The 26,758-nt window shown below is 42.8% G+C and overlaps 1 protein-coding gene across 1 annotated transcript in view; it reads left to right on the plus strand.

Annotated features, from left to right (window-relative positions):
* Window positions 1-26,758, plus strand: part of LOC146788618 (uncharacterized) — a 192,113-nt gene that overhangs the window by 64,328 nt on the left and 101,027 nt on the right. Inside the window, 8 exon segments of the mRNA XM_085633186.1 lie at window positions 591-746; window positions 4,745-4,875; window positions 5,895-5,989; window positions 7,222-7,404; window positions 8,628-8,777; window positions 18,195-18,314; window positions 19,441-19,646; window positions 20,669-20,744. Of these exon segments, the coding sequence (XP_085489312.1) occupies window positions 591-746; window positions 4,745-4,875; window positions 5,895-5,989; window positions 7,222-7,404; window positions 8,628-8,777; window positions 18,195-18,314; window positions 19,441-19,646; window positions 20,669-20,744 (1,117 nt within the window).

Below are 26,758 nucleotides of genomic sequence, written 5' to 3' on the forward strand. Positions count from 1 at the left end.
ACAGAAACAGTCCACCACTGAATGTAGAACCTGCCACTCAATAGCAGTTACACTACAATGACAAGTATCTCCTCAGTGGGTTTCGCCTCTATGGACAGTAGGTGCCTGTGGCTCTGGTTGATAGCTCAGGTTCAGGGTCTTTAACAACCAGTATAGCCCTTGGCAGCAGGCTACTATTATCAGTAGTAGTTTTTACAAACAGCTTTATGCAAATCCTAAATTCTGCACCTGCTTTATGTCTCAAGTAGTGCTAAAAATGTTGATGCCAGGTCAGGTTTAAATTCTCTGTCTTACAGCGAGAATAATGTTGGATACATGAATTTTACTTAAAAATCTGCATAATTACTGTCCTAGGCACAAATCTGTGATGTTTCAATTTGATGACCAACTCAATGGGAGTGCCTAATGAGACATCTGTATACCTTTGAAGTGCAAACCCAAATGTGGAGCATTAAGTTGGCCTACAATTTAAAGTAGCAGGAGGGTATTCACCTTGTTTGTGCACCATCTGCTTGGTTTATATTGTTGCATACTCATTAGACTTACAAACACTCACAGAAGGATGTCATTTTTGATTCTAAAATCCACAGGAGTATACCACTCTGAACTCAGAACCGAACCCTCTAGTTCAAGACGTCTCGGCAAAGATCCGGAAGTACATGAAGACCTCATACACAGCTAAGTGGACCCTCAAGGTCACGTGGGACAGTGCCCCACCATTCCCTGCCAAGCCTAAGGACACTCAGGTAAGCACTGGGCCGGTTGAGGACCTGATGCTGGTGTAATGGTGTTATCAAGCATGAATATGTATTAGGTTTTTTCATTTTATTCTAGAATCTTCTGTCGATCTGATATATCTGAAATTATTATGATTTTAAATATAGGCTGTTTGTATTTTTGAAATCAGAAGCTCACATTCAAATATTCATATTACAAGCAAGGAAATGGAAATTTGCACAAAGCATTACACCAGCCAATAGGACGTTTTTGCGCCACGATTTAAGATCTTAGAGATGCATGAAATTAGTCTGGAAAAACATGCAACAGAGTCAGACACCCTTATCCATTTTTGGATGTTCCCTCTTGCCGCCAATGAAAGGGATTTACTCCTACCCTTGACAAGAGTAAACCACTCAATTCAACCATTTTCAGGGTGGGATTGGGTCATAGAAGAGCCTGTCAAAACCCTCAAGCATTATTATTTGTGTCTGTCCTCAAATTCTGAAAAGTGAGTTTTATTTACCTGCAGCATTGAGTGCTATGGGGTAATAGTGACTATGAGTAAAAGGATGCACAAAGGCATGACCACATTTTGTCAATACATCCACGCATAAATAGAGCCACAAGTATGTGCAAGTTGTTCTCAAATGCCTTTGCCCTACAGAAGAATCCTGTGTTCTATGGGTGGACATGTAACTAGGCCAAAATCAGGATAGTGTGATGTCATTGGTTGGCCTAAAAAATATATTTGTGGCTATGTTTAGTCTTGCTGAAATGATTGTTCAAGTATATACACTGAGAAGGGACTGAGAGCAAGGAAAGAACACCTCTAATGAATCTGATTTGAATACAGAATGGCTTTGGAAGTGGCTTAGTGTGTTACTGGAAAGTAAAACTGTCATCATGTTGGTCTCTAAGTATTTTTTTAACCCAAGGACTCAAAACTATGGCTTGGAAAGTACCAAGGCAGAGAGCCCAGTAGTTTGCTGATTTGAGCGGCTTATATTCCCCAGTGTTAAATACTGTGGAGTCAATCACATTGCTATAAGTTAGTCAGACTGAATCACAGATTGCCAACAGACCGACAGGCTGTCATGCAGACTTCTACAGCTTGATAAACTGTGTGTCACCTTTAGAAATAAATAAGTGTATCTCAAAAGTGGTAATTCACGAAGAATCAAGAACGGTGAAATGGTTGAAAAAGAGGTGGTTGAAAGAAGGGCTCTGAGTGATTCCATGGGCGAGAGGTTTAGACCAGATATAAATGGCGGCTAGGCCAAAATTGTTGTAATGCACAGGGGGACTTAGGGAGCCCACCCTGGGGATGAAATTTAAAAAAATGGTGAGAGTGCTGGGTTGCCCCCTCTCCTAGAGCCTCAAACAGTCCAGGTGAGCCCACCCCAGGGCTAAAGTTTAAGAAAATGGGGATAAGGGCCGTGCAGCCCTGCTCCCCAGGCCATTAAAGGACCTTGGAGCCCACCCCTGGGTTGATGACTTTAAGGAATGGGGTCACACGACCCCATCCCTGACCGATTAATAACCCTGTGGACCCCTTCACCTGGAACTGGCTCACTAGCTATGTCCCGAGGAGGCCACCCTGGGCCATACCAGTTGCCCCGCCCACACCAGCAAAGGCAGGGAAGCATGTGTTTGCTCAAGCTTGACAGGAGTATTTTTAATTTCCTGACAAGCGGGAGCAAACACCAACTCCGCTCTCAGTGGTGGGAGCTTTACAAATGCTCCCAACCTCTGGGAGCAGACTTTTGATGTGTTCCCCTGCACGCATTGAAGTGGGCAGGGAAACAGATCAAAATATTGCTCCCAATCGGAGGGAGCAGCATTAATAAATAGGTGGCCTCTCTGAGTGGGAGCAATGGTGACTCTTGCTACATGCCGGGACTGGTAGGGGTCAGCAGGGCCCTGGGGCTCCTCGGGGGGGCCCCAACAAGAGTATGCTGGGTACCCTGGGTGGGCACCCACCTTTTAGAAATGCAGGACCTGGGTGATGGGGTCCCTGGGGCCAATAACAGCTTGGGTAAGGAGCCTGTGTGGTCCTTTCCCCTTAAAAGAATACACAGCACTGGGAGATGAGGCCCTCAGGGCAGAAAGAGGTTCATGGAGGGGGGAATGGAGCAAAAATGGCAAAATGAAGGGTTTCTGACAGAGTAACGCTATAGTCCACTTGGTAGTTCTCAATTTAGGTTAAGATCTGAAAAAAGAAACAGACACATTGTGAAAATGGAGTAACAAGAGATCAAAGCAAAGGAAAAGGGAAACATAAAGGGGTCAGGAAGGACAAAGAGTTCTGAGGTGAAACCCTTAGTAGGGTATTGAAGTAAGATTATGAGCCTTCTTTAGAACTTGGTGGACAAAGTAGTCCACCACAAACTCACTAGAGTACCCCGTCCCCCTAACACCTACTTCGCCCTCTCTACTTAGAGTCAGCCAAACTATTATGTTTCCATTGGTGAAGGCTCTGCTGATGAAAACATTTGACCAGAGTGCTGAACAAGATGTGCAAAAAGTAGATCTTCAGTGCCTCTAGAGTAGCCACTGAGGCTGCAGTGCCTCTGAACGCACCGTGATCTCACCGAGCTGACCGAGATCTCTAAATACGGTGGACTGTGGTCCATCAGAGCAGCGTAGTACATACTTCTGCAGCTCTGGCTGAACGGACGAAGGCCTGCCAAACACAAAAAAAAGGCCACTGTCAGGAGTAGGGACCTTATAACGCGTAGCGAAGGCAGAAGGCTATTTCAAGCCGGTGATTGTTTCTTGGCCAAAATATTGTGTGGCGCAACCAGGTTTTGAAGTTTGCCATTCGATCAGGTGGTAAAACTCCAGAGAAGGGCACATGTCCTTTGGGGGGGTAGGGTCGAGAGACCACATCAAAAGTGTCTGTGCACTGTTAAATGGAGAGTCCAGGGCAGAACAGTCTCAGATTGTCAATACAAAGAACAGAGGTTCGAGGAGATACTATGGCTTTGCAAGTGTGCAACTGAAAATGAGGAAGTAAATTTGCTACCTGTTAGAAATGGTCTCCCCCTAAACTTCCTTTCTCTAGGGCTGCCTGTGGCCTAATACACAGAGAAATGCTGAGATCCACCTCAGACGAAAGACGGGCACAATTAAGTGGTGTTAGAGGTCATGCCATGCATTTAGACACCAGCCAAATGTTGTAGCGAAAGTAAAATGGCTGACTAAATAAAATATGAGTCACATATACGGGAAATTCAGAAAAATTGACAATAATACGTTTATAAAGAAGTATGTTTGAAAAAAAGGTTAACCATACACAGAAGAATCCTTAAAATCCGTATGAATACAGAGGAGAACACCACCACAAAAGACCCAAACAGAAAGCATATTAAAACAAAGGCAATTTGTAAGTCCCTAGGCAGCACTTAACTTTGTAAATATATATATTTTTTAAAGTACTGAGGCCCAATTATCTTCTTATGAGACCACCACCGACACCGACATCTGCGCATCTGATGAATATCAAAGCTTCCTCGCTTTCATTAATCCTCATGCCTCTTTCTTCCACCACCATACACTTCCTGTCTCTTTAGACCAGTCTTGCGGGTTCCGTTGTATTCCTTCTTTCTTTTCCATACTTAAGTTCTCCATTTATGACTGTTGTCCTTTACCTCCCTTCTTCTTTCTCCCTTTTTTTCCCTTTCCTGTTTATTTTTTGGCATGCATGTCTGAGGGTGAAACATAAGTAGGTCCCCAAAAATAAGTTATGACGCTAACTCAGCACAGGCAACCAGTGGGCACAAATTAAGCACTGTAGCTAATACAATGGTTGCTCCTGACAAGAGTCTGAAAGAAGTTTTAAAGACATGCAGAGACCATTTAATATCTCCTAGGTAACTATGCTTAAGATAAAGCAACTGAGAAAAAATCATTGCACATTTCAAAAGTTAAGCAACTCTTTAGGGCAGAGCTATGCTGGGCATCTCTAACGTTGTGTGCTTGAAGCTACGCCACTCCTTCTAATTAAACACTGATCTGTTTCTAGACAAACACCTTCCAGGCAGTGCTGACGACTGATGGGATCGCCTCCTACGTTCTGATCCTGTTCCAAGATGGCGGCATGAACTGGGACGTGGCCAGCCTCGCTGAGACAAATGCGCTCATTGGCTATTCGAGGTAATGTCCTGCCTCCAAGCGAAGTCAACAGTGGCGTAGGCCTGTGATCCGGGTCTCAATAAATATTGATTTATTTTTTATTTAGCCTCTTCTGTCTGTGGGCCTGCATGCAAAAGCTCAGAAAATGATCTGGGAGAAGAGTAGAGTGGAGCTGAGAGGTGAAGGTCAAGAGCTGCGATTTGAGGCAAATTCAGGAGAGAGAATAACAATATGAAAATCTGAATATATAACGGACACAATAACCAGCAACCAGAGTGTGTTTGTAGGGGAGAGATTAATGGAGAAGATAGGATTGAAAAATAAGTTTGAGAATGGGATGGAAGAAGGTGTGAAGGGTGAAAGGGCAAAAGGAAGGAAATAAATAAGGAAGATAATATGAAACAAAGGAAGGTGAGGTGAAAGGGGAAATTAAATGAAGGGTGAAAACAACAAAGGAAGGTTGCAAGAATGAATGGTTGGAAAGATGAAGGGTTGGATGGTGGGGGAAAGTATCAATTAATGAAGGAAGGGTGAAAAGCTGGATGGGTGAAAGGAAGATTCGATAAAAGGCTGTTAGCACAAATAGAGGGACACGTGAAAATGTATGGATGATTGATTTGTGAGGGGAATTGCCATTGGATGGAAGAATGATAAAAGGATGGATGGATAGCTGGTTGGAAAGGTGAAAAGGCAGATGTATGAATGAAAGGATGGATGAATAATATAGGGGATCAATGAATGGAAGGAAAGCCAATGGACTGTTGGAACAATGAAAGGCTGGCATGAAGGATCAAACAATAGACGGATGGATGGAAGGATGGGAGGATAAATAGGTAGATTGGAGGACATGCAGGTGAAGAGAACTAATCTAGGAAGTGTCGGTCTTACTGTTTCGGTGTCATTTGAGTTTTGTTTCAGAATGGGGGCATTGTCTGGCTACTCCCTTGTGTGACCACCTCCACTCCTGCTGTGTAGTGTTATTTCACATGAGAAAAAATTTGATCTCAACACATTTTGGCCTTGTCTCTTCTTTCTTTCAGTGGGAAGGCAGACGGGTTCCTCAAAAACGATGACCTAACAAAGAAGACTGCAGCAGAAAAGTACCGACCCTCAAACTATGTTGGATTTAACACAGGTACTCTAGTCAGTGCAGAGAAAACTGTACTTTGTATGCATTATGGACAGGGAATCGAGGTAGGTTGCTAGAAAACTCCCTTGCAACTGAAATGGAGCTTATGTGTAAAAATTAACATTAAAATCACATGTTTTCCAAAGTTTAACTTTAACCAAATTTATCTCATATGTTGTGCATGTTTACTGTTGGAAATGTGCATTTTCACCTGTTTCACCAATCAGGGCCCCAGAGCACATACATCCATTGGCATTCCTGATCCAGAAATACAAACACCGTGCCTGTCAGTAATTTTGGGAATACAGGAATACCTCAGGATTGCATGTTTGTCCCCGAGAGCATCCTGACAAATGTGGTATTACCATTGGAACCAGTAACACCAAACTAGATTATGTTTTTTTGTGTTGTTTTATATAGCGTGAACTCTACCCGAAGGTATCAGAGCGCTTTACACGAGCACCAGTTGCGTTACAGACGGACACATTCATTTTGAAAGGCTCAGGGAGATTAAGTGATTTGCCCAGAATCACAGGATGTTGAGCTCACTGCCGAGACTCGAACCCGGTTCGCCAGCTTAGAAGTCGACCACTCTAGCCTTTAGACCACATCCATTTTTTTCTGATGTAATTCCCATTTTTAAGCCCAAAAGTTGTATTAAAGAAGCTCCACTCCTGGGGCACTTCAGAAACAGTGCGGACACCTGTGCAGCCCCTTCTGTAATAACCTGTATGCTGTCTGTACCTTTGCATAGTGAGTGCTTGCTCATTAGCATGAGGGTGTGGCGCCACGGCCAGGGTGACTGCCTCCGGAATCTGGGGATCACGGTTCGATCGCCGGCGGCAGATTAGCCCAGCACCATGTGACTCTGGGCAATAGCTTGCTTAAACTTCCCGGCGGCCCCCAGCGCCTAGAGACCCTTACGGGTAATTGTTCGCACTTTACAAATGTGAATTATTATTATACACCAGTGCGGCAACACATCTGCCAGTATGCATGCACCACATTGCAGATTCAGATGCACAGGTAAAGATGCCCTCTTGACACGCAAACTGTTTGCTAATCCGGAGGTGGACACACTTGTTGAGGTCCAAGAAGCTGATTTTGGGAGCAGGCATGGAGGTTCCCAATACCTCAGTTTTAAGCTTTTATATCTTTTTACAAATTAAACTAAAATACATGGATTTATTTCTAACTATTTTGAACCTAATTTCTGTTTTCAAACTTTGTATTGGCAGATTTACGAGGCCTGTGGATTTATAAGCTTGATAACAACGGTGCATCAGTCAACTACAGGCTGAAGTGTATGGAGTGGTACAACGCCCAGCCACCACCTACATTCTGGAACACTGGCCTCTTGCCATGTCCCTGCTCGCTGCAGCAGGGCTTGTTGGATACACGCTTCCGTGTGACGAAAGCAGGTAAGGAGCTGTCGAGTGTTATTAGTCCATAGTGCGTGAGCTCAATCAGACACTGAGGGGCAGGTTTGTCATTGGGTTGCGAGCCCTTGCATCACGCAAGGGGGCGTAAGTGCGACGCAACTACTAAATCAGATTTATCAAGCAATGCAAGGCCACCTTGCATGTCCCTGAGTGACTTGATAAATCTAGAGTAACGCAATGCTTCACAAATGTCTGCCTTGCATTACTCAAGGAGGAGAAATATCTTTACTTCTCCTCTTTCTATGTGTGCTGCTTCCTCAGACCTCAGGGTCTCTTGAAGCAACTGTACCTACCTTGGTATATACAGAATAACATAGTTCTAGGCAGTTTTTCTCAGAGGGACTGAAGGGCTCTCTATGCATCTCTGGGCCTCATTTATGAGAAGTGTTGAAAGCAGCGATGAGACGCTTCTCAGTGCACCCACTTAGCAGTGTAGCGCCAGCGCAGGGGGAAACGCAAGCCTACACCATATCCTTGTAAAAATGGTGCAGCCTTGCATTTCTGAAGTGGCGGAGTGAGGCATTAAGTCATGACGGCTAACGCCTTACCCTGCAACTTCCTCGTACATATGCCCCATGGTCTTCAGAGATGCTTAAAGGTTCTGGTTTACAACAAAATGATGCAGTGCAGCACCACAAGCCATTTTGCTGCGCTGAGCTGCATAATTTTAAAAGCACAGTAATGTGTCATATTAACAACAATACAACTCATTTGAGTGCTTTCCCCTGCGCTAGCGCACAATTGGTGCCATGTGCCAGCGCAGGCACCCTTGCATCATTTTGCACGGGTGCCTGCATTGTGGGGATTGTGATTTTGTGCAGGAAGGGGCAGAGGAACTTTAAAGGGACATCCTGCTGTTTTTTGATGAAAGGTAGCAGTATTTACTAATACACATAAAGTAAGCAACAGAACATAACACATAACGTACACAAACCAACATAATAACACAATTACCGCACAACAAGGCACATCATAACAAAACAGTCAAAACAGAACACTGTACAGTCCCTAGATACACACTCCTCTTTCAAATTGTCCCAAAACATTGCCTCATCCTCCACATGCAATGATAGGATGCATTTGGGGTAGTTGATGTGATGTAATAGACTTCAGCTAATATCCCAACTGGCCCACTTTCAGACACCTTCAATACTCAGTGCACAAAAGGTTGAGTCCACTTCTAACAATTCTATTGTTTCCAGGTGTTTCCAGATCTGAACTAATTCTACGTACAACTTCCCCCAACATGTTCATGGCTGGAGTGCGGTGTGTGTACAACGCAGCCGGACAGTTGTTGTCAAGCTACCAGGAAAGACCCTGGATATTCTTCCCATATACAACATCTGCAGATGGTAAGCATGGCTTCTAATGTGGTCGCTGTTAGATCGATGGACGCACCAGTGGACTCTGCAGGATGGTAGGGTTCACTGACACAATCGATGTAAAAATTATAGATGTTAAAAATATTTAATAAAAAATATAGACAACAAAAATATCGACTGCTATACTTAAACAGGTATGTAAAAAAATATTGACTCAAAAATATTGATGTAAAAAATATAGATGTATAAACTATTGACTTTAACATAAATATAAAGTAAAATAATATATATTAAATGCATTAAATATTAAATATAATATTAACACAATAAAATGCATTTAATGTACATTTTAATAAAATATAACAAATACATTTAATAAAAAAATAAACATACAAACATAATAATGTATACTTATATATTTACTTTAAAACAATTAATAAACTATTATTTTTAATTTGTGTTAAAAGTTTAAAATAATATAAAAAATACAATATATATTAATGATTCAAAATATAAAAAAACTAAAATGTATAATAAATTAAAATATTAAACTATTGGAAAAATATTTAAACTTAAATTTCACAATACAATCAGTGCAACAGTAGGGAAAGTGTTGGATAGCAAAGGGGTAAAAATAACTATTCCCACTCCAGTGAGGGCAAAAGTCGGGTAAGTGTTGAATAGCGGAGGAATTAAAATTTACTATTCCAACTCCATTGAGTTCAACAGTAGGTAAAGTGTTGGATAGCGGATGGGTAAAAATTACTATACCCACTCCAGTGACTGCTACAGTAGGGAAACTGCTGTATAGCGGAGAGGTAAAATGTACTATTCCCACTTCAGTGAGTGCAAAAGTAGGGAAAGTGCTGGGTATTGGAGAGTTAACATTTTTTATTCCCACTCTGCTGAGTGCAACAGTAGGGAAAGTGTTGGATAGCGAAGAGGTAAAGATTACTATTACTACTCCAGAGAGTGCAACAGTAGGGAAAGTGTTGTACAGCGGAGAGGTAAAAACTACTATTCCAACTCCATTGAGTGCAACAGTAGGGAAAGTGCTGGAAAGCGTAGGGGCAAAAATTACTATTCCCACTCCAGTGAGTGCAACAGTAGAGAAAGTATTTGAATAGCGGAGGGGTAAAATTCACTATTCCCACTCCAGTGAATGCAACGGTAGGGAAAGTGTTGGATAGCAGAGGGGCAAAAATTACTATTCCCACTCCAAAGAATGCAACAATACAGAAAGTGTTGGATAGCAGAGGGGTAAAAATTACTATTCACACTCCACTGAATGGAACAGTAGGATAAGTGTTGGATAGCGGAGGGCTAAACATTTTTATTCCTACTCCAGTGAGTGCAACAGCAGGGAAAGTGTTGGATAGCAAAGGGGTAAAGATCACTGTTCCCACTCCAGAGAGTGCAACAGTAGGGAAAGTGTTGGATAGCAAAGAGGTAAAAATTACTATTCCAACTCCAGTGTGTGCAAATGCTGGATAGTGGAGGGGTAAAAATTACTATTCCCACTTTGGTGAGTGCAACAGTAGGGAAAGTGCTGGATAGGGGAGGGGTAAAAATTACTATTTCCACTACAATGAATGCAATAGTAGGGAAGGTACTGGATACTGGAGAGGTAAAAACTACTGTTCTCATTCCAGTGAGTGCAACATTAGGAAAAGTGTTAGACAGCCGAGAAACAAAAATTACTATTCACACTCAAACAGTTAAAAAAAGCAATATTTTTTACAAAAATGTTAAATCATACAAATAAATAAACACTATTTAAAAAGAAAAAATTAAATATATTAAACATATAAAAAGGACACATATTATATATTGATTACATATAACAAAAACCTACAAATATATAAAATAAAACAATAAATACATTTATAAAAAATAATTAATTTAAACTAGAAACTATTTACAAACAAAAGAATCTTAAAACATAAATGTATTTATGTTATTTCCTACCCTATAACACCACACCAATAACAAAACACTTCAACATTTTTTATTATAATTATTGATCTAATTAACATAATGAATAATAAATTAAATAAATATTAATTAAAAAACTAATAAACATTAATTGACTACACACACTATAATATCCACAACAAACACCTAAATTAAACTATAAAATGATAAAACACAATTAAAACATGGAACTATTATTATTAGGAACTAATAATTAAATAATTAAAATGTATTTAGTACCCACCCTTTACCTCTTTAAAAGTAAAAACAACACACAAAAAAATAAACAATTACACCCAAAAAATCAAATAATTTACATTAACAACTATATAATAATTCACTAAACAAAAATTACTTCCCACCCTTTACTCCCATAACCACCACAAGACACACCTACAATGAATTACAAAATTACCATAATTAATTACCTAGTAATTATTTAAATTTAATTAACAACCAATTATTAATTCATCAATGAAAAATAAATTACTTCCCACCCTTTCCACCCTTTAGACTTATAAACTCGAAAACACACACCCAAAATTAATTACACAATTACCATAATTAATTTGCAAATAATTAATTCAAATTAATTAACAACCAATTATTAATTCATAAATTAAAAATAAATAACTTCCCACCCTTTACACCCATAAACACCACGATACACACCTAAAATTACTTACACAACTACCATAATTAATTACTTAAATTTAATTAACAACCAATTATTAATTCATAAATATAATAAAAAGAAATTACTTCCCACCTTTCACACCTATAAACACCACAACACACACCTAAAATAATTACACAATTACCATATATAATCACCAATTAATTAATTAAAACTAATTAACAACCAATTATGAATGAATTAATAATAAATTACTTTGCACATTTAAGACTATAACATCTCAATTAAACAAATATTCATAAATAAAAATAATCAAAAATTTAATTAAATTACTCCCCACCCTATTCCCCTACAAACCCACAACCCGCTACGGAACTAAAAACGCAAAATGTAAAAATATTAATAATAACTATTAAAAATGTAACACATATATTAAAAATACAAACAATTCTTATAGAATAAACAAACATCACATACATATAAAATATATACTAAAATACATAACATTAATTAAAAAACGATATTTTTAACAACTATATTTTTGCAAACGATATTAAACACTTCGATATTTTTTCAAGCGATGTTACTTATCTTAAGTCAATATTCTTGACCACAATATTCTTGCTGGTGATATTTCTGAACCACGATATTAATGACTCGATATTTGGGCACCTCTGTATTTTTTACTCGATATTCTGTCTCTGCACTAGCTGGTGGTAATCACGGTGGATCCACCGGCACAAACATTGGATGAATGTGCTGTGTTATGCAAAATGGATCTGTTCCCCATATCTCCCTGGTTGTATTGGAATATCACCTTATTAATGACTTAAACTAGTTAGTGATAATGTACAGGCATCAAGTGAAGTCAACAATCAACCCTCACAGTCATGACGAGCTTGGTTTTAAAAATAGTGTGTTTACCACTGATAGGTGAACACAGTGTGCCAGATTTATCAAATGCCATGCAAAGGAGCACAGCATTATATGGCACATTCCTATCCTCTCCTTGCCCTGGCGCTCTTTGTGCTGCTTAGCACCAACACAGGCACCTTTGCACCATGGTACAAGGGTGCCTACATTGGAGATGGGATGGTTTATGAGCAGGAAGGCACACCTTCCTGCACAAAAACAATCCTCTGAGGCTTTTTCCTCTTGCAGTAAACATGAAACAGGGAAACAATGAAAATAAATAAAGATATTTATCCTTGTTACTCCTTCACTGGAAAGGCATAGCATTTTGACACTTTCCTAGATCTACCACTCATGGTAAATCTGGGAATGTGCCAAAATCCCTGGGTGGGTGCATGGGAACACCCACTCCTGGGGATGTTCCATGGGTGGAGCGTGGGTGTTCAACCATGCGCTGCCTTGCATTACATCAGATTTACCATGTCACGCAAAGCCACGAAAGGTGTGCCTTGCATGGCTTGGTAAATCTCATTCTAAGATTTGCGTTGGCCTGCGTCCACTTTCCTAGCACCAGGGCGCAGCAAAACCTTTGATAAATATGTCCCTGAATTCTGTATTAGGCGTACTGTGCTTGAGCACAGCCGGGGAAACGTGTACTTTTGGCAAGCCATCTACATACTATCCACGCTGTGAAATGTATATTTATGTCTACTAAAAAAAAACATGTTTGGGGAAAAGGATTATTAGTTTAAAGTAATTTTGGAAAAAAAATAAGGTATTCTGTTTGAGGTGGAGGCCTTATAATAGGAGCTTAGACCTGGCCTATGATATTCTTCCGGATTTATATACCTATAAATATTTGGCCCTGCCATTCAAGTGAAGGTTAAGCTGAGGCTGAAATTTGATAATTGGTAAAATTCCGTGGATAAGGAATGTTAGAGACACACTGAGAAAATTGAACATTGGGTCAATGTAGGAAAATCTAATACAATGAAAGCAAAATACGGCCAGTATAATTTGGATCTAATGAAGTCACAATCCTTTTCGCCCCTTGTCTGATGCCTTCCTTGTGGTGAAGAATGAGTTTAAGGAGGAGCGGTTCCTTGATGAGATTGAACCTGTGGGAGCCAGGAAACTTTATCTTCAGTTTCGTTTTGCCACCCTCCCTTGTTTTCCTTAACCTCAAGCTTGGGCCGTTCTCAGGAAAAAGATCAGTGGGAATGTCCCACCTGTGGTTCTAGCAAGAAAACTGTGGAACATGTGTTATATTTTTGTCCTTCTTATGTTAAGGGGACGAAAAAATGGATTTTCCCAGTATGCCAAATATTAGGGGTGAGAAAACATGTTGAGGCCCTCCGCATTTTGATATATGACACAAGACAAAGCACTGTCTTTGTTGTCTCTCGATATCTCCTGGTGATGTTGAGAACTAGGAGCATGTCTCTCAAGTCTATTGCGGAGCCTGAAATCGCGGTAGTGCAGGGGGTTCCTAGTGACCCCGCTCGCCCGCTCTATTCGTACCCCGTGTCACTGTGGCCCAAGACTGTATATTGCCATTAAGAAAGCTAAGGCTCTTTTAGAGGCTTTTTCCCCTTTTATGCACCAGAACTTTGTAAATCCATGGATTAAGATGTATTGCTTTACACCAAGAAAGTTCAGGGTCCCCCTAGAGTTCTCACTTCCCTCTTGCACTCGCACTTTGTGAACATATGGACTTAGGAGCCGATTGCGATCTCGTCCGGAAAGCTTCCGACCGAATCAGTTCCGGAATGCTTTCCAGACTACTTGAATCAGTGGAGTTCAACCGAGTGATTTGGATGCATCTGGATGCTTCCAGATACGATTCAGTCGGACTCCCACTGACTTCAATGCAAGCCTGTGTCCAGATCGAGAACACATGCTCCCATTGAAGCAAGGGGTGGCTGGGGAAAATCGTGCACACTGTGGCAGGCACCCCATGGTGCGTGCCACACTGTGCATGGTCTGAAAAGGGGGACCCATGGGTTCCCCTACGGGCAGCATTAGGAAGACCCCAGGTGAAGGGGAGCCTGCTATGGGCCCCCAAAGACAGATTCTGACAGTCGTTTTGTTTCCAGCAAACCTGAATCGGAACGGCTGTCCGAATCTGTCATCGCAATGGCTCGCTTGGAACCCTAAGTCCATAGAGCTGTACGAATCGGCTCTGAAAAGCTCGATCTGTACAAATATCTTTTGGAACTGATTAGGTCAGCCCTAATAGTTATGGGCATCGTAATCGGTCGTTCGGAACTGGGCATGATTTGGTCGGAAACAATGGCTTTGTGTCAGATTCGGCAAACCCAAATCCGATTCAGAGCCCTTCTGAATGGGATCGTAATCGACCCCTAAGTCTGTATTTGTAAAGCTCCAAGCTTCTCTTGTTGAGCTTATGAAATACTTTGACTGTACGGATTTTAACTCATATTCTTTTATGGTATTGTTTTAAAAAGGTTTTACAGTTTTTATGGTACATGCTTGCATGATTTTAGTGTTTTACTTTATATTTTGTCTTTGGTACTTTTAAGAATCCCAGGCAAAATAAATTTGTGATGATATAGATGATAATTGGAACTGTTCACATAGTGCCCTGGATTAGTGTGTGTCACGTCCCACCACAATTAGAATGGACTTTCAACCATGGCCATTAGAAAGACTAGCTTGGCTAAGGTTGTGCCTACCATGCTAAAGGGGCCAGAGGTTTGTGTTGCCTCTTACATAGACAGCTGGGATGGATGCATCACAAGGCCTTTGAACAGTTTAGACGTGAACTTTCTTTTAGGTCTGCATCGGGTTGGCTCTTTGGCTGCAAAGTTAAATCAGCATGCTTCTTCTCCAGGGTGGATTTCACCTAATTCCTAAACCTTTTTAATAAGGAGCAATTAAATACTTACATGTAGGCTGGAAATACTGTGTCTGAGCGGGGATTTGCTGCTGAAACATTTTCAAGGCTACAATTTAGGTCCCTGACATGGAGACATGTATGCTCACCATACACTCCTTCAGTACAGCAAACCCTGGGGATATATTTTTTAAATACTAGACAGATCCAATCCTGTTTGAATATAGGTCCTCATCTTAGGGTTTGGTGCATCTACATGACGACCCTACTAGTAAGCCTACTATTTCTGGAGTTCAGAGGTCCTTGGTCGTGGATGAGAAGAGTAGTAAGGCTGCACAGGCTCTGTGGGGTGCAGTAGAATTGAACAGACGAACCTGGAGCTAATCTTACCTCCACCATGTTAGGTGCTCTGGTCTTTTCTGAGTTACTGGTGATAGTAGGGGACTCTGAATAACACCTTGTGACTATGAAAAGCTGTAATAAATGTAATGTTTTGTACAATGGCCTGTGGGTATTATTTTGAGTATTAAAAGCTGTCATTTTTGTAAGTCACTTTGCATACGTTGTTTTCTGTTGTTTGTATACCTTTTATGAACCATTTACAAACTTAAGATATATTTATTGTATATATTAGAAGCATGCTATTAGTCCAGAAGGAAACCTTAGATTGTTTTTATCCTAAATCTTCAGTAATATTTGGCATAAATCTAGCAGTCTGTAAAAAGTAGAAATATAACTTCTGAATAACCAGGTCAAAGACAAGTTACATTAGGCTACTTGCCCTTATGCACAATGTGCCTGCATGATTCCTCTTTCACAATTTGTTGTTGGCATTGTTGCGGTATATCATTTTCTTGCTAAAGTTGAAAAAAATACCACAGTGGTGTGTCCATGCAATACCATACCTCCATGCGCACAGTTTGCAACCCCATTCAACATTGAACTCAGAATGTCTCGGAGTGAGTGCATGCATCACAGAGTGTAGATCTCAGAGACAGTGAGCAGTGATTGCTCTCGTGCTACCCTGGCTGTCTATCGAAGAATTCAGTGTTAGAGCAGGTTCTGCAGACAGGAGATCTTGGAAGCGGAGAGAAATTCGGATTAAATAGAATGTGAGACATTCCGAGTTAATGTAGTCTCTGCAGACAGCAGAGCTTAGAAGCAGAGAAAAATTCAAAGTACAAAGTATGTGAGACATTCCGAGTTAATGTAGTCTCTACAGACAGCAGAGCTCCGAAGCAGAGAGAAACCCTGGGCCATATTTATGCGTCGCTCTTGCACAACGAACGTGGCACAAGAGCGACGCAAACCATAGGTCAGATATTTGAAGCCACACAAAGTGGCATATGTGCAAGCCTCTATCACCACAGGAACGTCACTTTTAAGGACGTTGCTGTAGCGATATGTGCTTCACCTCATTTACAAGGCAGCGTTAAGCCACTTAACGGTTGCAGTGGGCGTTCCACCGAAAACACCCATTGATTTTGAGGCTGCCCCCTATTTACAAAGGTGGCGTAAATAAGAGACAGTGGCAATGTTAAGACCAGGGAAAACCTGGTCTTAAACAGGCGAAATGAGGAGAAATGCATTATTTCTCCTCATATTTGCTGTTTCCATGTATGTTGCGTTGTGCAGCACACATAGATAAAGCTAATTGCAATTGATTGTTTATGTGCAGGAAGGTGTCCCTTCCAGCACATAAAAAATCTTTAAAAAAAAGCCGTTTTGCAACTTCTATGTGTGCTGCATTAAGGTTGGTTTAATCTCTGAGGGCCTCATTTATGAGGTTTTGGCGTAGGGCAGTGCCCCAAGGAATCTTCCTTTGCTGCCCTACGTCACAACAAAAGGGAAGGAATGCAATGTATCTATAAGATACAGTGCATTCCTTTCCTTTTCCCCTGAGCTTGTGCACAATGGGCTGCCATGCGCCAACTCAGGCACCCGTGCGCCATGGTGCAAGGATGCCTGCGTTGCAGGGATGATTGATTTTGTGGAGGAAGGGATACCTTCCTCCACAAAATCAATCACAAGAGGCGAGTTCATCTTCCTATATGTGCTGCAGAATGCAGCACGCATAGAAAAAGGAAAACCATGGAGAAATTAAAACATTTCTCCTCGTTGCACCTTTCCTGGGGGGGGGGTTAGGTTCTGACTCATTCCCAGGTTTACGATGCCTCGTAAATCTGGGAATGCTTCAGGCTGCATGGGCCAGTCAAGAGATCTGGGTTAAATCCATCATTCTTTTGCTCACCATGCCACCCAGGTTTAGACCTGGCTATATGCAAATCAGTCTTGACCCTGTGCTTCATGGGAACAGTCCAGCCCGAACTGCCAAGCCAGGTCCTCCCTGGACCGGAAACAAGCATCCTAGGACCGGTTTCGGGGTTTCACCCCTCTTCAGCCAGGATAGCTTGATTCCAGTGGCACAGTGAGCCCAGGACTCACGTCTGAGCATACCTGGCGCACTTAGGGCGAGAAAGCAAAAGACACACAATTGATGGACGGAATGCAGAACAAATCAAAACATTCACCCCCAGTCAAGAGATCTGGGTTAAATCCATCATTCTTTTGCTCACCATGCCACCCCAGTTTAGACCTGGCTATATGCAAATCAGTCTTGACCCTGTGCCTCATGGGAACAGTCCAGCCCTAACTGCCAAGCCTGGTCCTCCCTGGACCAGAAACAAGCATAAATGCAGCTCAGCAGGAATGGTACACAATCACTGTGTATCATTTACAAGATGTTTAGCAGACAGTAAAAGCTGATGAGCATAAACACGAGGGGGCAGTATCAAAATATGCTGTTTGTCATAGAAGTTAAAATTTCACTTATTGCTGGAGAAGTTTGAATGGTGGTGATGTCTACTGTGAACAGTTTCAGTCAGTTGGAGCTAGATTCAGGAACAGGTCTGCAATTTAGCAAAGAGAAGTGTCCTGCCACAACTTCTGATCACCATTCCTCCTGCTTCTTTGTGGAGCAGCTTCTACTTTAATCCATGTTTTGCAAAGTTAACACAATGGGCATATAGATTGCAAGGACAAATTAAAACACCAAGTTTCTATTTAGACCTAGAACTGCAAGCCTTTGACTGGTGCTGCGAGAGAGTGGAAGACCCACGCTTCTGTAGCAGATATAGTGAGAAGAGGCCCAGAATTGACTGCATGGGCTACCGGCCGTTAGCCCCTGGTGAGTACCAGAGGTTTGTGGAGAAGGCTGGCTGTAAAAACAAATGGGCTTGATTTGGGGTTTGGTGGCAATGGAAATGACTTCTGTTGGGTGCATTGAATCCAGAGGATGATCCACAGGACAAGCTTCCTCCATCATGCTATCCCTGATCAACTTTGTCTCTGTATTGAAATTCTCTCCAGGAAACAGAGTATTTCTCATCACCTTCCTATTATACGTCAAGTGCATGCCAGCTAGTAGACATTCATTTGGGTGGTTGGACACAAGATTGCACCCCTGCTCTTTTGGGCAATTCCATTTCTGCCTTGTGTGTTGTTTTAGAGAAAACTTTCTTCCTTGACAGAAAACGTACCTGATAGCTGTCAAACATTATGTTCTTGCTCACTCTATTTATGCTGTCTTTGATTCTCATTGTTATTTGCATACACCTTGATGAGCTGCATGATAAGGAAAGGGCAGGAATGTGTTGCACTTAACAATTTATGGCGCATTCCTGTCATTTCACAGTGTGGTGCACAATCTGTTGCTTAGCACCAACACAGGCACCCTTGCACCAAGGTGCAAGGGTGCCTGCATTGTAAGCAGGATTGTTTTTGTACAGGAAGGCACACTTTCCTGCACAAAAACAAACCCCTGAGCCATTTCCCTCTTTCTATGTGTGCTTCAGAATGTAGAACACATAGATAGAAGATGCAACGTGGGGAAATAAAGATATTCCTCATGGTTACACCTTCCCTGGGGAGGTGCAGCATTTTGACCCATTCCGAAGTCTACAACTGATGGTAAATCTGGGAATGCTTTAAAATTCCTGAGTGGATGCATGGGAACACCCACCCACAGGGTGCCTCCCTGGACCAGAGATTGGTGGTGCATTGCGTTACCCTAGATTTATGAAGCCACGCAAGGTGGTCTTGCGTGGGCTTGATGAATCAAACTTAAGAGTTGTGGTGCTCCTGCGCACCGTTGCATGGTGCAAGGGTGACACAACTTGTTAAATATGCCCTCAGTGCCTGGTGAGGCCCAACATGCAAGGGATTATCCTGGGCATCTCTTTCCACATCAGTGACCTTGAATGCTAGGTACGGCTTTACATATGGATACCTAATGGATGCCACTTCTGTTACAGCCTGGATGTTTGGAGACCCCCACATTACCACCCTGGATGCACACAGTTACACCTTCAATGGCCTTGGAGACTTCATAGTCTTGAATGCAACAGGTGCAAACTCGTCTTTAATTCTGCAGGGCCGCACTACCAAAACTGGCACAGCGATGGCTACCAACTTCAATGCCTTTGCCTCTCAGTACAGCTCCCGGAATAAAGAAATACAGGTTAGTGTTAAATAATAAGAGCCTGATTCATTATGACATGTATGTTGCCGCACAAAGACAACCGGGCTGCTCATAAATGGCCTGATTTAGAGCTGGGTGGAAATGGAGAATTCTCCAATGAGTGAAATAAGAGGAAACTTCTCCTTTTGAGGGTTTTCAGCCAATGTGAAATCATGTCATAGGATTGCTTCCACTGTAGGGACAATACATTGGAGTTAAATCTACTGGAGATTTCTACACCACCCGAGATTCCTTCCATGCCTATCTGAAAACACTTGCTTTACAAAATGGTGTTGATGCAAACTTATATGATTTGTGGAGGTTTTGAAGAAATGCTCTGTTAGAAGAATCTCCATAGGTGCATACATATTTGGTGATGTTATTACTGCTAGCGTAGGGGTATTATGGTGGTGACTGGAGGTCTTTACCTTTTACCATTGTACCATTTTGAGCAGTTTGAAAGCCTCACCTCTTGACATTGTGCTGCCCAACAATGGGAGTGCATGAAGTTCCCAAAATTTTCCTCTGGAAATTTTAAGATGTTTTTTCAAAATGTTAGAACATTTTGCAAATCTTGCAGATATTAAATTGGGATAAAAAAGCTAGCTAAAACATATTTTACAGGAAGACAACTAAGCAAAAATAACTTTTAGTGGGAGAGTTTGTAAAAGCATTTCCTTGCTAGGTAATTTGTGTGCAGAATTCTCTTTGAAAAGATGTTTTACTGATAAGTTATTTAATGCAAAGTTTCAAAACTATGAAAGTTTTGTAGAGTGCAAAGTTTGGAAATTTCACAAAACGTTTGCCTTCAGAAAGCAAAATTGTGTCCACCCCACCTAAGAACTTGACTGCTGATACCTACTTCGAAACTCGCTGATGCCATGACAGATTGTAAACACTTGACGTGGGCATATTTTTTAACCCTGACAATCTCTATTTTGCAGTATTATTGCTTAGTCAGCTCATGCTGGAATAAAACATGGAGAGGATTTTACTCCATTATTCTCTTTATTGTTTTGCAGATGGAGTGGTTTCTTCAGAATGACACTCTACATGTTAAACTGAACAACCAATCTGTGGCCTTTTTCTATTCTAATGGTATGGTATTGTATTTATTATTGGGTTTCAATCACATGGCCGCACAGAAATATGGGATGCAATAGTATAATGTTCTTGGACACTTAGCTTGATTTGAATTGCTGCACACAATTTGAAATAAGTTACAAATTATTAATATGAAGTGTGATCAATCTCTGAACATCTAAGGGTTTCTATGCAGAAATTCCTCATAGTATTATACTCCAAAAATTGTTTGAAGGAGGGGGAAATATATCGAAAGGAGGTGCAGTAATATTGTTATGGTATGTAGATTTGTGTTGTGCAAGTAATCACTAGCGAGGATATCCAGGCCCTGGAGTATGCGTGTAGACGTAAGACGAAGCATTTTGAGCATCAGATTCCACAGAAATATTTGAAGAGCCAGGTGACCAGCTTCTTGTGGAGTTCAAGAAGTGAGCAGGTGGCCCTGGTGTGTTGGGGGAGGTTGTTCCTGGTCTTGGGTGCGATGTAGAATACTCAACCTCCCGTTCTGCTTTTGTGAATGTAAGGGTGTGTGACAGTGAAAGTGTGGCTCAGCGTAGGTGTCTGGATGGTTGGTGAAAGTGTAGGTGGTCAGCTATGTTTGTTCGATGGTGTTCTTTGCCTTGTATGCATGTGTGAGAAGATCAAATTGGAAGCCTTTCTGGATGGGGAGGCACCAGAGTTCTCTGAGATGTGTTTAGATGTGGGTGCTCCAAGAAAGGTTGAGGATGAGTCTCTCTGTGGTGTTCTGGATGGCCTGTGGTCGGTGTAGGAGATGGTTGAAAATCCCAGTGTAGACTGCGTTGCTGTAATCTAGTCTGTTTGTGATGAAGGCTTACATGACGGTTTGTCGGGTGTTCAGGCGTAGCTATTTGAATATCTCGAGGAGTGTGGAAGCTGGAAGAGCTAACCATGTTTACTAAAGCTGTCATGTTGTGCTTGTTGTCCAGGATGATTCCTAGGTTTCTGCCATGGTCGGTTGGTGTGGGTGTAGTTGCAAATTCTGATGGCCACCAGGTGGCGTCCCATGGAAAGTTATTGTTCCCGAAGATGACACTTCCATCTTCAATCAATTAATCAATCAATCATTTGTAAACCACACTACATACCCGTGAGGGTCTCAAGGCGCGAACAGCCAGGTCTCGAGTATCCTCCTGAAGGTCAGCAGGTCTTGGGTCTGTCGTAGGCTCAGTGGGAGGGTGTTCCATGTCTTGGCAGCGAGGTGGGAGAAGGATCTCCCGCTGGTGGTTGTTCTTCGGATGTGCGGGACGGTGGCGAGTGAGAGGTCGGTGGAGCGTAGCTGGCGGTTGGGGATGTAGAAGGAGAGCCGTTCGTTGAGGTAGGCTGGGCCGGTCTTGTGGAGTGCTTTGTGTGCGTGGATGAGGAGCTTGAAGGATATCCTCCTGTTGACGGGGAGCCAGTGCAGGTTTCTCAAGTGGGAGGTGATGTGGCCATGTCGTGGTAGGTCGAGGATCAGTCACGCCGAGGCCTTTTGGATGCGTTGTAGTCGTTTGATGAGTTTGGTCGGGGCTCCTGCGTAGAGAACGTTTCCGGAGTTGAGTCTGCTGCTGACGAGGGCCTGGGTGACTGTCTTTCTTGTATCTGTCAGGATCCATCTGTAGATCTTGCAGAGCATGCAGAGGGTGTTGAAGCAGGAAGAGGAGACGGCGTTGACTTGCTTGGTCATTGAGAGTGTTGAGTCGAGGATGATTCCCAGGTTGCGTGCATGGTCAGTGGGTGTCAGGGCTGCCCCCAGTGCCATCGGCCACCAGGAGTCATCCCAGGCTGAGGAGTTGGAGCCGAGGATGAGGACCTCCGTCTTGTCCGAGTTCAGCTTCAGACAGCTGATATTCATCCAGTCGGTGACGGCCTTCATTCCTTCGTGGAGGTTGGCTTTGGCGGTGATGGGGTCCTTGGTGAGGGAGAGGATCAGTTGAGTGTCGTCTGTGTAGGAGATTATGTTGAGGTCGTGCTATCGGGCGACGTGTGCGAGCGGGCCATGTAAATGTTGAACAGTGTCGGGCTGAGGGAGGATCCCTGGGGTACGCTGCAGATGATCTCGTAGGCTTTGGAACGGAATGGGGGAGGCGGACGCTCTGGGTTCTGCCAGAGAGGAAGGAGGTGGTCCATTCCAGAGCCTTGTCTCGGATCCCTGCGGCGTGGAGGCGTGCGCATAGTGTGCGGTGGCAGACAGTGTCGAAGGCGGCGGAGAGGTCTAGGAGGATGAGTGCTGCGGTCTCAACGTTGTCCAGCAGGGTCCTTATGTCGTCGTCAGCGGCGATGAGGGCAGTCTCGGTGCTGCGTTGCTCCAGAACCCTGACAGGGAAGGGTCCAGGATTCTGTTTTCTTCGAGGTATCGGGTTAGCTGTCTGTTGACGATTTTCTTGATGACCTTGGCCGGGAAGGGGAGCAGAGAGATGGCCTGGAATCTTGTCGGATTTTTTTTCCAGGCAATTTGATCTCATCCAGTTTGCTACATTGATCATACAGTTGGAGAAATTGGTTCCGGAGGTGGTGGACTTGTCAGCCAGATATAGGATGAGTTGTGTGTCATCCACATAAGATATGATTGTAATGTCTTGGGATCTCATGATGTTGGCTAGCAAAGTCATGAGGATGTTGAACAGGATGGGACTGAGAAATGAACCCTGAGTGACTCCGCAGATCAGATTCTTGGATTCGTATGTTTTCAGTGGTAGTCTAAGTTGCTGTGTTCTTCCTGTGATGAAGGAGCCTATCCAGTTGAGGGCTGGTCCTTGGATGCATACATCGTGCAGTCTTTTGACAAGTTTGTGGTGGGAGACTGTATCGAAGGCTGCAGAGAGGTTGAGTATGATGAGGACTGCGGTTTCTCCATGGTCCAATATGGTGTGGATGTTGTCTGTGGCAACGATGAGTGCTATTTTGGTTCTGAGGTTGCTATGGAGTCCTGATTGGGTGTGGTCCAGGAGATCGTGGAGTTCGAGGTGGCTGGTGAGTTTTTGATAGCCTTCTCCATCACATTGGCTGGGTATGGGTTTAGAGAGATGGGTTGGGAGTTGCACAGCACACTTGGGTTGGCAGATGCTTTTTTGATGACGGTGTTGACAGCTGCGTACTATCAGTTTTCTGGGAACGTGGTGGAATTGATGGATGTGCTGATGATATGGGTGAGGGTGCTGCTTATTGGTTGTCCTCCCATGTTGTGGATGTTGTAGGGGCATCGGTCCATTGGGACCTCGGAGTGTACCGTTTGCATGATTGCTGCAGTGTCTTCTTTGGTGAGTGTTTTCCATTCAGTCAGGTGTTCATCTGAGTTGCTGGTGGCCAAGTTGGCGATGAGATCTTTCGGGTCTGGTTGTTGTTTTGAACTTGCTGTAAATACTTTCTTTTCTGCTGTGGAAGAAGTTTGATAAAATGTTACTGATTTCCTGTGATGGGGTGATGGTGTTGGCTGCGGCCTTGTTGTGGCGAATTCTTTGGTGATTGAGATGACCTCCGTGCTACTGCTGGCTCTTGCCTTTATGTATCCGTAGAGTGCTCTTTTTTTGGTTAGAGTCAGTAGTTGGTGTTAATGCAACCTTGTAGGTGGTTCATACCCCTGCATTGTGGCCAGTTTTCCTAGTTCTTTCTAGCTCCTTGCAGTAGCATTTAGGTTCCAGAATGTCCTCTCTATACCAGCTGGCTTGTTTGTTGGTTCTTCTTCATTTGTTGCTTTTGATGGGTGTGAGGGAGTCTGTGCAGTACTTGATCTATTCACTGAATTTAGTGCTATCCTTTTGGAGGTTGTTGGTGGTGTTGGGCTGGTCTGTTTTGAGGGCATTGCGCCCACCTACCTCTGTTACTTTTCTCCAGTGCTGGCTGAGTCGGTTGGCAATGGTGGGTGTGTTGACTAGAGGTGTGGTGATTTAGAAGTGCATGATGGAGTGGTCAGTCCATGTGAGTGGTGAGGCAGAGTTGTGTATGATCCTATTACTGGTGGCGAACATTGGATCTAGAGTATATTCTGGGATGTGTATAGGGTCTTTGATGAGCTGGGTGAATCTGATACCGTTCATGCATTCGAGAAGGGTTGGGTCCTCAAGTTAAAATGTGTGTTTACCTAGTAGCACAAAGTCCTAGGAGTTGATGGTGAATGGAGGATAAAGTCATTGAAGAGGCTGCTGAAGTTCGTTTGTCGTCCTGGTGGTTGATATGCAATAGTGCCTTTCAGGGTGAAGCTGTCTTCCGTTTGTAGTCTGAAGTGCATGTGTTCCATGAAACAGGTGATGATATCTGTGGATGTAGAGCTTTTGATGCTCCCCTTATGGATGATTGCGAGTCCTCCTCCTGGCTTGTGAAGACAGTTCTCTTGTGTGATCTTGTAGCCCATTGGTAGCAGCAATGCTGGGTGCCGACCTGGGGTTGACCCAGGTTTCCGTAAGGATGAGGAGGTCCAGCACACTTGCTGAGGACATTCCAAATCTCAGTGAACTGTTTTCTGAGAGAGCAGGTTTTGAGAAACATTCATGCAAGTAGCTATTGTGGTGCTGGTTTGGTGCATTGTGCAGAAATAGCCCAGGTGGGGGGTGAAGTTGCTGGTGCCTGGGGGACATGTGTCAGTGTGCTGCTGCAGGTGAAGTGGCAATGGATGCAAGTGAAAGGTCCTATGTTAGTATGTTTTGCAGCGCAGCACAAGCAGGTGGAGCGGCGGCCTGGGTTGAGTGAGCGGAAAGTCACTACAGTGTAGCAGTGGGGGCTGATCATGCTGGGATTTGTGGCACTGGGTGCAATCCGGGTGCGTATGATGATATATGCTTAAACATCAAAAGTGTGGTAAATGAATTTCCCTGGGAATACTTTACTGTCAAGTTTGATTGATGACCTATAAGTCCTGTGTGATTTGGTTTGTAAAGCACCATAAAGTTTGGCTAAGGGTTATGTTGCAGACTAACTTGAGCTTCATAGTTATTACACTTGTATATCAGAAGTGGTCATTTTGTTCTTGTGTTAATTCCAAAAGCTAGAACACAATACTTTATTTTGGATAAGGCCTTGCAGCTTGCATTGGTTGGGTCCAGTTTGGGCTCCTGCAAATATATTTTTTAATCATCCCTCCTAATCCCTTTAAACTGGGTGTTCTCACGCGACACCAATGATTTTGATACATTCCCAGACAACACACCTTCCTGCACATGAAGAATCGTTCCCTTCAAAGCAGGCACCCTTGAACAATGGTGCAAGAGTGCCTGCATTGATGCTAGGCAGCTACATTTAGCGCCAGCGCTAAAGGAAAGGCAGGGGTGCACCATATTCTTCTGAATAGGGTGCATCCTTGCGTTTGGAAACTGTGTGAGCGTGGCGTTAGCCTTCTTGGCGTAACGCCACGCTCTGACAGTTTCCTAATAAATATGCCCCAAAGATTGTTAAAGATAGGGGTAATAATGCCTGTAAATTAATGGTGATCATTTTGAACAGGCGATTTTAGCATGTTCAGCATCTTGTGCATACTTTCTCGACAACTAAAAGCTGTTGATAAATGCAAGCATAAAACCCAACAACAGCAATTTGTGTGCCAATCTGAATCAATTTTCTTGTGTGGTGTTATGCTTCTTGTTCTGCCTTTGGCCCTGTTGAACTGCAGGTGTTTCTTTTTAATGGAGGCACAATGACAAAATACTGTCACCAGCACACTGGAGGCAATTCTAGGGATGGCAGGCACCAGGTTCAAAATACTGTACGGGCATCCTGCAGATATTTTTATGCATCATGGGCACCAGGGAGAAAATGCATATTGAAGGTTATTCTTGGCATACAGGAGGGCAAATACGGCATATGGGAGTGGGCAACCACGACAAAATACTGGTCCTGACATACTGACTTATTCTTTTACACAAAAAGGTAAATCACACGATACAACAGCATTAATTGCAAAATTCTTGCACTTGCATCTAGTATGAAATATTAGGTATTAGTGAACACCCATGATGTATGGGGGCAGGCAAGGCATATGGGGGCACTAATAACAAAATGCTGGCCCAGTCACACTGAAAGTAATTGTTGAGACATTGAGC

This window comes from Triturus cristatus, chromosome 11, assembly GCF_964204655.1.
Source record: "Triturus cristatus chromosome 11, aTriCri1.1, whole genome shotgun sequence".
NCBI classification, from domain to species: Eukaryota; Metazoa; Chordata; class Amphibia; order Caudata; family Salamandridae; genus Triturus; species Triturus cristatus.